At 39.4% G+C, this 16012-nt stretch overlaps 1 protein-coding gene across 4 annotated transcripts in view; it reads right to left on the reverse strand.

Annotated features, from left to right (window-relative positions):
• Window positions 1-5719: 5719 nt before the first annotated feature.
• Window positions 5720-16012, reverse strand: part of LOC107674669 (MKL/myocardin-like protein 2) — a 42758-nt gene continuing 32465 nt past the window's right edge. For 3 of the 4 annotated variants that reach the window (XM_016468718.1, XM_016468717.1, XM_016468719.1), the window contains 8 exons: window positions 14761-15008; window positions 12572-12740; window positions 11755-12492; window positions 11554-11673; window positions 9478-9606; window positions 9146-9280; window positions 8458-8518; window positions 5720-8384 (listed from right to left, as the gene is read on the reverse strand). In XM_016468718.1, the coding sequence (XP_016324204.1) occupies window positions 7924-8384; window positions 8458-8518; window positions 9146-9280; window positions 9478-9606; window positions 11554-11673; window positions 11755-12492; window positions 12572-12740; window positions 14761-15008 (2061 nt within the window). In that variant the 3' untranslated portion in view covers window positions 5720-7923. The remainder of the gene's footprint in view (window positions 8385-8457; window positions 8519-9145; window positions 9281-9477; window positions 9607-11553; window positions 11674-11754; window positions 12493-12571; window positions 12741-14760; window positions 15009-16012) is intronic. The other variant, XM_016468720.1, reaches the window with a different exon arrangement.

The raw sequence follows: 16012 nt of genomic DNA on the forward strand, positions 1-16012 counted from the left end.
CTGTAATAATGCAGGGAACCACTCGTTATAAATCTCCTAACTGTGATATTTTCAGAAATAGAAGTCGCGTTTTTTCATCTGAAACGTGCTGCGATTTATTTTCCAAAGCCACTCATATAATGCAGAAACATTCAAGAAAGCAAAACACGTGCAACGCGTGCAGGTATTTGTACTGATGCAGAATAGTACAGCCTAGCGCATGTCACACAAGCTGCTAGTTTCACTTTCGCCAGAAAGTTGTGTATGCCCAAGGTTAAAAATAAATGACATTTATAGTGAATGCCCCTATAAATGGTCTTATTTTTACGATTTAGTTTTAATCCAAATGATGCGCGTGCTAAGTGAGTGAACATCAAATATCACACAACAGAATTGCGCGCGCTCTCTCTCTCTCTCTGTCTCTCTCTCTCTTTACCGTTTAGTAACTTGTGCATTGTTTTACTTACTTGTTTGTGACGTATCCGACCGAACTACAAACTTTCCAGTGATGTCTGTGAGAAAGGTATATTCACTCGACAAGCTCGCGCATCTGCGCCGCCGCGCGCTCAATCCACTCATATACTTAGTAGACATCCTTAATCTCTAATAACTCCATTCTGCTGTCTGTTGTCTGTGTTTCATTGTCTGAACATGGCACTTATCACATGCTGTGTGGTATCGGCGTTTGGTATGGGGCATTTTAACGAGTATGAGTACAGGAGCTCAGTATCGGGCCCGATACCGATACCAGTATCGGTATCGGTGCATCCCTAGAATAAACTGATGGAACTCACACTAGATCTTGTGACCAACAGAGTATTCCAGAGAGACTGAAGAACTTAAAGAAATTGATGAGCAGCTTAAGGTTCTCACCGACAGGAAGATTGAACTGGAGAATAGGCAAGACAGTTCAGGAGGCACTCATTTAATAGGTATGACACTCTGAGGTTTGATATCTTGAACAGTATTTAGGAAATATACTTAAACATTTGGAATTTGCACTCTGTAATTGAAAATATAGATCATGTCATTTTCATATGTCCATACATTTTTATTATTTCAGACACAACTGTTTCATCTGGTGTAATAATTATAGACAGTCCGCCGCCTTATCCAGGTTAGTAGTCTATACACTAGATTCATTGATGTGAGGTGAGATGAGTTTTTTGAGATGAGAGACAACTACAGTAATACAAAATCCAACAGGACCAGAGCTTCCTGAAAGCGACTCATGTTTGTTTTTCTCAGCTCCTCAGGTGATTCTGGATGTTCAGCAACTCCCTCGACACTCGACTCAGACGCAGTGTCCATTCTGTCACCAGTATATAACCACAGACATCACAACCAAAGCTGGCAGTGCGGCCTATATTGTGTGTTTAATTTCCATTCTTTTTTGGTGAGTTGAACTCGTCATCTGATATTTTACTTTATTTGCTTTACTCTAATTTGCGTCCCCTATTCCATTATGTGATTACCAGTTTGTTATTCTATTATGGGGTTAAAGATGACATATTTGTGTTCTTGACTGTTTCTTGTGTAGTTGTATAGCTGGCTGCTGTGTAATCCCGTTCTGCATGGATGGATGCAAAGACATCGTTCACAAGTGTCCAAAATGTCGTAGTCACATAAAAACATGCAAAAAGCTCTGAGGACTGGAATTTTTTGAATCCCCTTAATGTGGAGTGAACTGAAAAGGTTGCTGGAATGGTTTCAGGCAATGTCATCTTGAACGTTTTACAGGGACGATCCCCATGGAATTACCTGGAGTGCCTTTCTTAAAGGATACGATGGCGATATCTCATGGTTCGCTCTTTTTGCAGGGACTGAGCCAACTTTTCGGTTTGCCTTAAAGCTTACCTCCAGAACTATCAATACCGAAAGGAAAATGCAAGACATCTGAATCTTCAGGGTGACATCAGTCTTCTGCTTTGAATTGCAAGAACATTCAATGGCAAATTTGAATTTTGAGTTGGATATTTGCTAAAGCACTGAACACTTTCAGGTTGTACAAGAATATAAAAAATGGAATCAAGACACAATCGGGATTTCTGCAGGTCTTAAAAGGTCTTTCAATTTAAGGCTTTAAAAAGGTCTTAAATCAGAGCAGAAAGTCAAGATACATTTACTTGAAATGGAAATGTAATATGAAGTCTTGGAAAAACTGAGCACTTTTAGGTGAGTTTATGCTTAAAAAAATAATAAATATCTGTAACAATGTGGTTTAATCAAGCTGATTTTTTTTAGCCTATTGGTAGATATTTGGGGGTCAATCACCGAAGGTGTGTAGGTACCCATTTTATCTGTTAGCGTTCGTCTTCTTCCGCTCGAGTCTATGGCAGCTCATAACCATAAGGGTAAAAGTTGTAAAGTTTCCAGCTGTCCGAATTTGCACTCATGTTTATTTTGAACTGTAAGGGAACTTTTTTTTTTCTCACAAGAAAAACAAAACAAAACAAAAAACAATTCTGTTTTCCTTTGGATTCGTTGGCTCAAGATGATTCGATTGCACCCTGATGTCATTCTCCATCATGAAACTTTTCCTGACATTGAGTTTTCTGTAAAACCTACTTTTTCGAACTCCTCCTGATTTACATGAAAATCTAAACAAATCATCTTTAGTCAATAAAAAAGGAATTCAAGTTGATTAGTCATTAGATTAGTTGATTAGTCGAATACCATGACAAATTCGACAAAGAGCACACCAAAATGGATGTTGCTCTGCAACGCTTTAGCATATGGTGTGTGTTGACAACCATGCAGTGTTGCCAGATTGGAAATGTCCAAGTATTGTACCAGAAGCTCAAAATTATCGTATTTGGAAGAACATTATCCTACACGAGTCAAACGTACAGAATACAGCTATCTAAACCAACAACTTTTTGACACGAGAAAAAAGTGTTTACATTGGACGCGAGCAGTGTGACAAAATACTATAGAACCCATTATAATCAGTGACTGTCTGCACTGGAAGTGACACGACACGACACATCCCCGACAGTAAACTGATGCCTCGTTCTATTTATGACATATTAAAATGATTTTTAACACTCGCTTTGTCGCGTCCAGTGTAGACAGACTTTAGCTGTTAACTCCACATCTGAGCCGCTGTCATCGGAAGCCTGCGTGTTGCCAGATGTTGAGGGGGTTCTTGCCGTTATGGACCGCAACATAGTGCTCGTTGGCTTTAAAGCATGGCACCCTCCTGCATTCTTAACACACTCTGAGGTGTGCACGAGCGCATTTAGAGTGTCTGTAATGAGCCGATTTTGTGTATGAATATAGAAGCCCTATGACTACAACTACCATCATTTGAATTGTCATAAAATTATCAAATTATCGTACATTATGGGATTTTTTTTCATTATTGATCGTACATCGTACAGAGGTCAAAATTATCAACAAATAGGATAATTATCGTATGGCTGGCAACACTGCAACCATGACCTGAGGATACCTGCACAGTTTCGGCACAGTGCCACCTAGTGGTCAGGAGATATGATGAAATGGATATTTTTTGCTTATAACTTCTGAGTGGTTTGGCCAAAAACCAAGACCAAGACTGTCTCTTTAGATTTGGTGCAGCATACCAAGTTAATCTATACCTAATTTTCCCACGTTGGCCATTTTGAATTTATGATGTAAAATGCTATATTTTACGAATGCATTAGCGTATCATTACAAAACTCAGTATGTTTTTGGCACCATGCCCTGAAGGTATTCAAAAGTTTCGACCTTGTGCTGTGCCCCCTCAGATTTCTGAGCCAAGTGGATTTTGAATGCAGCTTCCAAAAGACAAAAAATAGCCGAATAATATTTTCTATGTTTGATACAATCACACCAGAGTGATTAAATCGTTCAGCGCATCATATCGACATCTGCTAAATTCAAATATGCGTTCGCTGGCTGGCACTGAGCCAGAGACAGACGCGTTTGTACAGCACTGCGCATTAACCAATCACACACGATGCTGTTGAGTTTTTGAATGCAATGGCCAATCAGAGGTGCTCAGATGAGTCATCGCTAAAATGCCGGTGTTTTCTTCACTGGCTCGCTGCCTGAATACCTCTTTCTGGCAAATTCTTTAGTTAGAAACAACAAAGTGCAGATGTGTGTATGAATCTGTAAGATATTAATTTCACAGTGTAAACAGCTTCAGTGATTTTAACATGAGTTTTTGAGAGTGCTTGAACTCTAGACTGTCAGTGAAAATGTTCTTTGATAATGTAAATGTTCTTTGCTCTTTTTCTGTACAATTAAAGCACGTCAGCGTTGCATGATTGGTGACCAATGCTGAGAGAGAACAAAACAAAAGGCCAGTCACGAAACAGAAGCACAAAACCAGAATTTATAAAGAAAAATGTCAGAGGATTTCGATATAAACTAAGAGGAGACTTGTTTGTCCTTCGCTAAAGTAAGGAAACTTTGCTTCCTTTGCTCCTATAAACAAACACGTGAGACTAGCATACCTCAGAGGCGCGCTTGCTGCGTCATCCGCCGGAACGGCTTCCGTGTATGACAGATACCGGAAGTGAGAGAAATGTGTTTATTACATTTAAAATATGGATATTTTTCTTACAAAAATGCATGGATTTGCTACAGGAGGCCTTAATCCACCCTCCCCCCGAATCCGTGTGAAGCACGTTTTATTATGGATGCGCGCGCTTTATTTTACGACTTGTGGACTGTTCAACTGCAACACCCGCTGACTGCAATGATAGAGCTTGGAATAGTCAGGACAAATTTTAATATAACTCCGACTGGATTCGTCTGAAAGAAGAAAGTCATATACACCTAGGATGCTTCGAGGGTAAGTAAAACACAGGCAAATTTTCACTTTTGGGTGAAATAACCCTTTAAGTAAACAGACAGGTTTTTATGCATAGTTAACACTACATTATTAGGCTACTTTGACCATCGCCCACTATAGATCAACTAACATAATCTATAAAGTTGAGAATCGAGATATTTTATGATGTAGTAAATGCGTTTGGGAATGTTTCAAATACAAAGGAAAAAAATAAAAATAAAACCAGAACATAAGTGCTATTGTGCCCCCCCTCAAAAATAATGAGTGCATGATGCCCCTGTCAAAAAGTATAATGAAATGTCAAAAAATGCTAATAGCTTTTGATTAGTCTTGCCTATTGTTTATTGCTTTTTTTTTTTTTTTTTTTAAATAATGGAGATCAGTTGGAAGCTGTATTTTCAAACTTTGAAGTATTGCTAATACAAGCCATTTTCTGCTACTGCTAGACATTTACATTTGGAAAACATTGACATATTGTGTTCCCTTCAATTTATTCCTTAAAAGTCTCTTTACGTCGTCTTAAAAAGTCTTAAATTTACCTTTATAAAATCTGCAGAAACCTTGGCAATACTTTGTTACCAAATGCCTGATTCTGTTTGTAGTATGTAGTAGAGTATGAGTTCTTCAGCTGATTAAAAGCAATTCTAAATTATTTTCGCTTGTTTTGTAGGTTATAAATTGCAAACTTGTCTTTGAGATATATTGTCTTTGCTAAATTATCACATGATAAGTCTATTTATTGTGTTGTTAGCTTTCTTTGTATCATAAGTAAGGTTATGTGGGGCCTTTGGAAGGCCAAACAAGTAAATTTCAATGGTTTCAAATACAGAAACATTTTAATGATAAAAGGCTGTATATACAATAAAGATATGTACAAAGATAACCTCAAAACATTATTTACAGTTGCACAAATACATTTATGTATATTGTAAAAATATATACACTGTGCAAAATATGAGGCATAAAAATTAACATCACACTTCAAAGGGTCAGTAAAATTTCAAATATTTCTCCTCTTTTCCTCTTCATAACAGAGCAATTACTTTGATAGGCATGTTGAAAAAAAGGCACACAACTCCTAATAGTCTTTACAGGTTTACAGGTCTTGCGATAGGATTTTATTCCACCGCAGGTCTTATTTCACACTAAAAAATATATATAGAGTCATAAAACGTGATAAGAAATATATGTGAGAACTGCATAAATGCAGAAAAATTGTATGTTTTTGGGTCTCTGATAGAGACAGAACTATGGAATCCCTTTAGAAATTACATTTCTAAATATAGAAATACATTCTTTTTGACAACATGTTTGGATAAGGAACTGATTGTCAATGAGTTCAGTCCAAAGTCAAGTAAGTGCACTATTTGGCATGTCTGGCATATTTTCACATAGTGTCTAAAGAGAAATATGCTATTTCATCTGCCAAACACCGAAGAAAAACATTTCATAGTGAAACATCTGAAGGGAGTGGTGATAAAAAATTAATTCAGCTGTCTTGTTTCAAAACGTTCCAGCAGATGTCACTACAATGTCACATTTTATAGAAAAATAATCTAAAAGACAATTTGACTGAAAACTAATCCATTCTTACAAATAACTGAGTAGATGAGGTTTAGGTACATTAACAAAGGCAAATGACCTGCCAGCTACCTGTATTTCAGTGGTTATAAAGAAAGACGCTCAAATTCTGTGAAATATAGTGAATCTGGGCCTCAGCAGTGTAAATGCATCCAAAACAAACATCTACTGTACAGCAGTAAAGAGTCTGACCAATCAAAACGCAGCTGCTCTCTGATGTAATTCTGATCGCCTCATCTGAATATGGAAATTTCACTGGTCCTGTTTAGTGTTGTTTCTCTGGTCAAGACACGCAACAGTGGCAGTTCAGAATGCAAGAGCTGAATATCTCTAGCTCTACTCTTTTGATAGGGATAATAATGGCCCCTAGTCAGGCATTTGTGTGCCTCTCTCCCTCCCTCTCTTTGGCCCCATGCTGGGATTGGTAAACAAACTCACTCTGGCCTTTTCCCAGTCCATGCACTGGATGATTTCGAATGTTTAGAAATTGAATGCTATTATTTAGCTGCCACAATTTCAAGTACCCTAATGCAACGGTTAACAGCTCATTGACCATGGCAGGTGGTAGTGAATGGAAATAAGCCATTAAACAGGTTTCTTCAATGAAGATGACATCACATTTGTAACAATTACCATGGCACAATGTTTCCATCACAAATGTCTGACAATCGCAAACTCTGTAGTTAAATATCAATATTTACTCACCTTCCATGTTGTTCCAAACTTGTATGTTTTTTCTTCTTCTTCAGAACACAAAAGATGATATTTTGAATGATTTTTCAGCTGTTTTTGAGGTCCAAAACTTTCAAGCTTCAGAACGAATATAGAGGTAGCATGAAATTAATCCATATGAATAATTTTATGATGTACAGATTTTAAGCCTTTGTGTTGATTGGTCGTGTGATGTGCAACATTCAGTGAGGTTTGATATTTAAAGTTGTGATGAAATGTAATTTTTGTTTTTGTATTGTGACATCTGAGTGAAATGTATGGGTTTCTGATCAAAAAAAAAAAGAAGAGGTAATTTTTTTTAAATTAAATGCTCACCTGGATGAATGTGGTTTTAATTTCATGCCAACTTTAATGTTTTTGAAGCCAAATTTAATTTAGTCTGTGCATTGTTGAATGTTTTGGTGTGGTTTGAGAGTGAAAAAAGACTTAAAAGTTTGATCTTTTCAACATAGAAAGCGATTGTGATGCGTTAGAAGACTTTGAATATACCAGTCAAGTCATATGGACTAATTTCATGCTAGCTTTTATGTAGTTTTTGGAGCTTGAAAGTTTGGATCCCAATTATTTTTATGGACAAAAGGAATATACAGGTGAAAAAAAAGTGTCTCTACATTCTTCTTCTGCCTTGAAAAAGGTGTTGGTGACAAAAGCAGTACACAAACCTGCACGTATAGGCACAATTGAGAAAAGCTGATGCTACACTATGAGTGGTTTGCACACAGATCCTCGGAACCCAAGAAGTCTGAACAACTGAGCTCTATAAGTGTCCGACTGCGCACCGCAGATCTTTTCAGAATGTCTCCAATCTCCATCCATTTGTGAGCTCAGTCCCAGTGTAACTGTAAATCAGTGGAGTCCAAGAAATCAGATGAAAAGACTGCAGTCGGTGAGCAGATACCAGCAGGTCCTGGAATCGTAAGGTCCAACCATTCCATGTTGTCGAGACCTGCATCTTGTAGAAGGAGGGCGGAAGGTGGCGTGTCGGTGAAGGTCAGATCTGAAGTGTCCATTGGGGAGTGGGGCCACTCCAGCAGCTGGTTTTTAAGCTCCTCCATCATTCTCAGGGTCCGTGGCTCAGCGTCCTGCAGCAGGGCCTCCAACTGGTTATCGGAGGCCAGAGCCACCAGGCTGGATGGAGGTGCTTGGGTTTGGTTGGGTGTGCGGGCAACATGTATCTGCGGGGGAGGACGAGACAGCACCGTGTTGATGGGCAGGGTGGTGATGTTTGCTGTCACTGGAAGAAGTTTGTCCAGAGAGGGATCCTGTCTAGATAGAGGGGATATTTCTGGGAAAGCAAAGAAAATGGTTTAGTTCTACAAATCTAGCTGAAATCAAAGACCCATTTTGACTTTTCTGACCTCCACTCTCGATCAAAACATCAAACAAATCGTCCATGTGCTGACTGGTAGCAGTGGGAACCTTTATGGAAGAATACAAGGTATTAAGACAACAGAAAGTGTTCAAAATAGATACAAAGATAGATACAAAGTATGTAATATTAGTACTGTGCCATTCAAATGGAGTTCGAAATATTTGAATTCTGAGCACATGAATGACAGAGAGAAGTCGTATTTATGATAGGGAATGTCTGTTAACCTAAATCCCAGAGCATTCTTCGGTTTTTATGCATATATCAGGGTATGCGTACAGTATATATGACACAAATTTCATCATCAACATATTTTCCAACGGAGTACTCTGTATTCTTGCACTAATTCATCTGTCCACAAGGTGGCACCACTATTGTTTCATTTTTGAGAAAGAAATGGAAAAGACAGAACCACAACAACAAACTACTAGAGACAGTAACAACAAAAGACACCAGCGTTGACGAGCAGGTTAAGAAATACCCGCAACTCTAGTTTAAATGAGTACAAAGACATTTTTATTAGTCATAACTTCTGGAGAGAAATGTTGCAGACATTGAATAAAGATTAAACTTCTGAGTGCTCATGTGTTCGAGTGCTATCAAGTAGTGCATACTTCGAAAGGCTATCTGTACAGCTGTCAAAACTGAAGTATACTTTGGGCTTAACTTTAAATTACCTGCACTGTGGCTTGTAGACCTCTGGTCTGTTTGACGGCCTCCTCGTAACGGGGTGGGTCTTTGCTCTTTGGGCTATGGTGATTGGGGAACGTCAATGGCTGGAAGATATAGTTGAGCTGACAGGGCGAGGGAGGCTGAACAAAACATATAACTTTCAAACTGTGTAATAGCCGGCCCTTGTGGCAAAACTGAGTAAGCAATGTGTGCTTGTTTTGCGTTACGAGTTCTAAACCATTTTTTCAGCTCGTTAAAGCTTGAAAAGTAGCTTGTGCTAGCTAGGAGAATTTGTGTTCATGTACTTGCATATGCAACAGAGGTCAGCTTGTCTTACTTTGTTATTGGGTCCATTTGTGTGTCTGGGTGAGTTGTTGATAAAGCACTGGGGCATGTCTGCCATGGGCTGGTTCTGGTGCTGCCTGTACTCAAACCCAGAAGACGAGCTTCCACACATGGGTAAAGCCTGTAAAACGCAAGGAAGACAGCTTTAGGCCCAGTACGCGGTGTAAGAAATATCAGTGTGTAAACACAGGCCTTTTGTTCTCGAACCAACTCTGTCTTAGTGATAAGTGCTCTTTCTGATTTTCTCTGTGCTCTCTATTTCTTTCACCTATTTAATCATGTCTGTGTTTGATGTTGTTAAGAGGGTAATGTATCACCTGAACTCAACTGCTATTGCCAGGGCAACATCAGAGATAAGCACAGAACACATTGCACGCCTCAGGAAGGCTTTCCATTTCAACCTACGTGCCAAATCAGAGAGAAATGCGTCTGGGCCTTGTCATCACAATAGTGAGCTGAACGGGATTTGTGAAGTGCGGGAACATTAAAAGCAAGAGGAAAGGTCAAGATCTACAAGTACCCTAAAGTATACAAGAATAACAACACACCTCAGATCATATGGTGTATTACTTTGTAATTGTTGTATTAATGTTTTTATTTTACTGCAAAGTAAAATATTATTTGTGATTTGTGGTGTCTTTTCAATTAGAATTGTGCATAATGGATATCGTAATTACCTTGTATGTCTACAGTAGCTCATATAATTAGTGCCAGCTGTGATGTTGCCCTGCGTCTGGGCCAAAAAGTTGCACTTGAACACGCCGCAAAGACTATAGCCAATGTTCAACAAGCACATATGTTCTGAGCCTGCTAAAGAGGAAATTACTCTCCATACCAGCAGATGGCAGTAATCTGTATTAGTCATTCCAAAAGGGAAACCTGAAGAGCTGGGATGGTGAATATACAAACCACATACCAAGTCTCCCGTTTGCTTGTTTTCATCACTTCCATTTTTCTTCTTGTTCGCCAATGCAGAGTTCACACTGCACGATTTTTAAAGACGTTGGATCATTGCCTGTCTGGAGTACCATCAAGTTGCTGTTGTGTGCACACTACACGACAGGGGTCACACATTACACAACTTTTCAATAGCAAGAATCGCCGATAACTCTGCCTTGTCTACTGTTTCACAACCAAATACACGCAAGAGTTGATACGTAAGATCACGCGAGAGGCAGGCATTCTCACACGAGCATGGATTTATTCCTGTCAAAAAACGGTTGCCCGCAAAAAACCTGCAATCCAAGTTGTCTGTACACTGATTTGCAGTGAAAAATAAAAAAATAAACAAAGAAGTATATGAAGGAGAAAATGGTTGCTTGCTGATGTTCTCTTGCAGGTCTATTATGACTCCTCCCCCTGAACTTTCCCTTGCCCCGTATCTTGCTCTCTCATTGGCTGTAGGTAGTCGCCAAAGTAATTTCCAGTCAAAACAGATTTCACACTGCAATGTGTGTGAATCACTGACAGGTCCAAATATTTAGCATGCCAAAAATCTCAAAGGCATCAGTGACGCATCGGCACTTCTCTCAGATCGCATCTTTGATAACACTACGTGACTGCCACTCGCATGTACGAACACCGATTTGTCAGCGAGTGAAAATCAGGTCTAAAATCGTGCAGTGTGAACCCAGCATAAGCTGAACAGCCAATCTGAATGTTCTCACACTAATGGACTATGCTACAAATTCAACATGCTCAATCGGCCGAAAAGCTGCTCAATGACAGCCTGACACTGGCCCCAGACGGACTGTCAGCTTGGTGTATCATGTTCTTTACCATGCAGTTGTTAGGGTGTTCAAGGTGGCTGCAGAGACGTTGCTATAGAATTTTAAAGATGTTTATAGAGTGTTTGATAGTGCACTGCTATCCATGCAGTCGGTAGGGTGTTCTGAATGGATGGTTGTGTGTGTAAGTGGTTGCTTACTGGTCCATATCAAAAGCACCCACCCCTAAAATTCTATAACTCTGTCTCTAGACATGGATATGGACCCCTCTTCAATGTCTTCAAGATTTCACCCATTTGATCATTCACTAGATGTAAATCACAAAGAAGAGGTTTGCTCACTTGAGGTGGAGATGGCGTCTGACTTGAATGCTGTTGTAACATTGTGTTGTTGGACATCTGTGTTTGCAGAAGTGGTGTTTGTATTATGCTGGGCAATGTTGGTTGGAGAATGGTCTGCACCTGCAAAAAGTATAAGAAATTGCAGTTTTATACATTTTCTTCACTGTAAATAGAACTGGAATATCATGAATGTTAAGAGACCTGTGTGCTGATGGGGTTGTTGGGCAGGCTGATAGGCAGCAGGATTTGTGTGGCAGGCTGAGTGTTGATCAGTGTCTTCTGATGCAGCACTTTTGGGACTTGCTGGGTGTTGATATAGAACTGCTGGACTGGGGTGTGGTGCAGCTGAGCATGTGGCTCTTCCTGTTTCACACCTGTAGTTTGTGGCAGGGGACTCTGCTTGGAGTTGCAGCTCGGGGCGACGCCGTTCTCCTCTTTGACCTGGACTGATGGATTGGGTTCAGGCTGCTGCCCTCCGCCCTGCTGACTCCTTTTCTCCACCTCCAGCTGCATCTTCAGCTCCTCCACCAACCGCTGCTCCTGCTTCAGCTTACGCATGAGTTCCTCAATCTGACACTCCTTCTCGTGAAGGCGCTGGTCTTTTTCGGACACCTTGATGTCCATGGTCATGTCTTCAGGTGTGGGTTTGAGGGGTGAAGTGCCTGCTGGTGGATGGACTGGAGACAACATGCATAGAGCTTTGGTGGGACTGTCTCTGCTGTCCTCCATACTGATGTAGGAGGCCTCTGACTGCTCAGGAGAAATGGGGGGAGTTGTGCTCATGCTGTCAGGCTGTAGAGGAGCTTTGGAGATGTTTGTATCCATGGTTGTAGCAGATTGAGAGCTCTCCTGGTGGGCTTTAAGCCTTTCTATGAGATCTGTCTTTGTGCCGGACACAGGGAGTCCACGCAATTTCAACTCCATCTTAAGCTCAGCCACCTAGAGGACACAAAGAACAGCTGTGCCTCTGCATACTTATGTATTCTAGGAGCAGGAAATGAATAAGCATATTACCCACCTTCATCTCATCTAGGTTGGTAGGCAGAGACCCGGTTTTACGACCGGTCACAGTGTTGTTGGGACGTGAAGGAGCCGCATTGGGCAGAGATACCATAATGGGAGCGGGAAGACTAGGGCTGGTGCTTAGGTTGATGTTGGGGCAGCTGTTCTGAATCTCAGCTACTGGCCTGTAGAGGAGTATGAGGGAATTTTAAATGCAACGGGAACTTCCTGTTCCCTCATTATTCACAATAAACAGCCTTTCTACACAATAGAAGCAGAGGTCTATCTTGCGGCAACAGGAGCCAAAATGGGAAATAATGTGAGGAACTGCCGTACCACGGCTGGGGTGATGACAGGTCTGTTAGACAAGATTAATAGGTGAAACCATTATTTAGAGGCAATCGCTCATAGCACACAACGTTCACATTATTTTCTGAGTTGCATATTTCTGCTGCAAAGCAATCAGGCTCACAGTAAATCCTTTTAGTGTCAAGAGCTGAAACTGATATATCAGAACCATATGCAATTGCACTGGTCCGTAACCAATGACTCAACTGAGATGACATTACGCAAGGGGAACTAGCATTATGTTTTTATGTCATGTGCACAATGTGCCAGTGTTCCCCAAGGCATTGAACTCTATAAAGCGAAGTGCCAACTACAGAGTTACTTAGGTTATGTGCAAAGTTGATGCACAGCTCGTTTTATGGACAATCCGCACAATGTGTTATTTAGTATATATAAAAAGGCCATTTTTGTATATATTGGAAAAATATATAGTGTTCCATTCCCTGCTCAATATTCTCCTCCAAAATAATGTGCAAATTTAAGGCTATACAAAACAAATATAAATGTATAATTGTAGGCTATGCTACACATTAATGTGCATAAAAGCATTTTTTATATTTTTATATGATGAATACAGATTCAATCAGTAAATATTCACAATAATAATAATAATAATAATAATACAAGAGGTATAATGTTCTGCAAGAACACATATTCATCCTTCTGAACACATTACTGACATTTATTTATTCTATGAATATAATAGACTTCTCATGTCTCTCATAAAAATTGTATTATGTCTTAAGAAAGTTTTAATTAAAATCAATATAAAGCTAAATTAACAACAAAATATTTTGTCAAAATTAATATTTAATATTTTAGTCAAAATTATATTATCAGTCTGCTTGATGTGCATTCAAGACTTTCTGCAAAATGCAAATACTCAATTTGCAACATTTACAATTGCAAAATGAAGCTATAAAATGTAAGTTATGTATTGGAGTAATACACTTCTCAAGCGCATTAAACAGCACACACATCTAGCATCAAATAAAGTTGCCTTGTGCTTTGGATAGCTTGAGCTGTCCACTTTTCTTGCAGCAAAGTATTCCCCCCCCCAAAAAATGTGTTTTTCATTAAGTTTACCAAATAATCAATAATGAAATTTGTTCCTATGTGTTCAGAATCTAGATGCAAACTAAATATGACATTCAGAGATAGTCATGTTGTATCATTATATTATATATTATGTGAATTATTAAACAAAATTGGTTGTGAAAAATGTTTTTCATGTCAGAGTCATAGTGACACAAGGTGCTTGTGCTAAGGGTTGTATACAGGTGCATCTCAATAAATTAGAATGTCATGGAAAAGTTAATTTATTTCAGTAATTCAACTCAAATTGTGAAACTCGTGTATTAAATAAATTCAATGCACACAGACTGAAGTAGTTTAAGTCTTTGGCTCTTTTAATTGTGATGATTTTGGCTCACATTTAACAAAAACCCACCAATTCACTATCTCAACAAATTAGAATACTTCATAAGACCAATAAAAAAAACATTTTTAGTGAATTGTTGGCCTTCTGGAAAGTATGTTCATTTACTGTACATGTACTCAATACTTGGTAGGGGCTCCTTTTGCTTTAATTACTGCCTCAATTCGGTGTGGCATGGAGGTGATCAGTTTGTGGCACTGCTGAGGTGGTATGGAAGCCAAGGTTTCTTTGACAGTGGCCTTCAGCTCATCTGCATTTTTTGGTCTCTTGTTTCTCATTTTCCTCTTGACAATACCCCATAGATTCTCTATGAATTTGAGTTGAATTACTGAAATAAATTAACTTTTCCACGACATTCTAATTTATTGAGATGCACCTGTATGTCATGTGAAAGGGCCTTTATTGGAAATGTGACATACTTGAGTGGTGCTGGTAATATGGCCTGGTAATTGTAATGCTGTTGCTGTTGGCTGAGGATCTGGAGATGCAGGAACTGCTGCTGTTGTTGAAGCAGCCGGGCATATGCGGAGTCCATCGGGGCTTCATTGGGTTCGTGCTTCTGGTTGGGCGGGATGTACTGGTGATACTTTAGCTTCTTAATTCGCGGTTTGGGTTCTTTACTCTTCTTGCTTCGGCTCTTTTCACTGGACTGTTTGGGCTGGCTTTGCTGCATGGAAACAAGCACAGAAGAACTGAACAAAAGGTGTTACCTGAAATCACACAGCAAACTTACAGATCACAGTCAACACCCTCACACTTTGGCATGATATCACAAGTCTATTTGCTTTGTGATTTCAGGTCATTCCCATAATGTTTCAACTAGCCCAGTTCTCTTGCTAACAGAGGTGTCAGCACTCTGAGAATACCAGGAGCTGAGAGATTTGTGGGCAAAACTGAATAGGTGGGACTTGTATGAACATCTACCTAAAATCACAGGAAGAGGAAACCGGATGCGTGGAGGGACATGACCCTCATTGTTCCTAAATACTGAGTCACAGGATACACATGAAAATGGTTTGGCTTATGAGGAAGGGAGCTGAAAGTTATCAGGATGTAATAACACACCATTTCAAGCTGGCTTGTGTGAGCAGGTTCCCGAAGCACCACTGGGAGAGTAGTGAGTGACCCTCTGTCATGGAGTAAATATGCGGAGTATGCTTTGAAGGCATGGATTATGATAAATGCACAAGTTATTGCCTGACTCCTGTTTCTATGTTCCCAGCTTCAGTTTGTTCTTCTCCGCATTATGAGTGTGAATGTTTCATTTAACCTCCAATTGAAGACAGAAGACAGCTGCTAGCACTTCTAGCTCTTAAACAAGCTGTTTAGAGTGACAAACAACAGCTCTACTATTTTCCTGTCTTTACACTGTGGTACATCGTTTTTTTATTTATTTATTTAATTATTATTTTTTTTTTTACAAAAGATTTATACTACTGTTCAAATGTTTAGGATCAGTACAATTTTTTTTAAAGATATTAATACTTTTATTCAGCAAGGATGCATTAAATTGATCAAAAGTGAAAGTAAAGATGTTTATAATAAATGCTGTTCTTGTCACACTTTCCACAAAAATATTAAGCAGCACAATGGTCTCCGAGTCTCCGGAGTTGTGTTTCATTTGGAGCCCGAGTCAGCGCAGTAGTGATCATGAGGTGGAGCCGCGGTATC

The sequence above is a fragment of the Sinocyclocheilus anshuiensis genome, unplaced genomic scaffold (genome assembly GCF_001515605.1).
Source record: "Sinocyclocheilus anshuiensis isolate Anshui unplaced genomic scaffold, SAMN03320099.WGS_v1.1 scaffold152, whole genome shotgun sequence".
Classification (NCBI taxonomy): Eukaryota; Metazoa; Chordata; class Actinopteri; order Cypriniformes; family Cyprinidae; genus Sinocyclocheilus; species Sinocyclocheilus anshuiensis.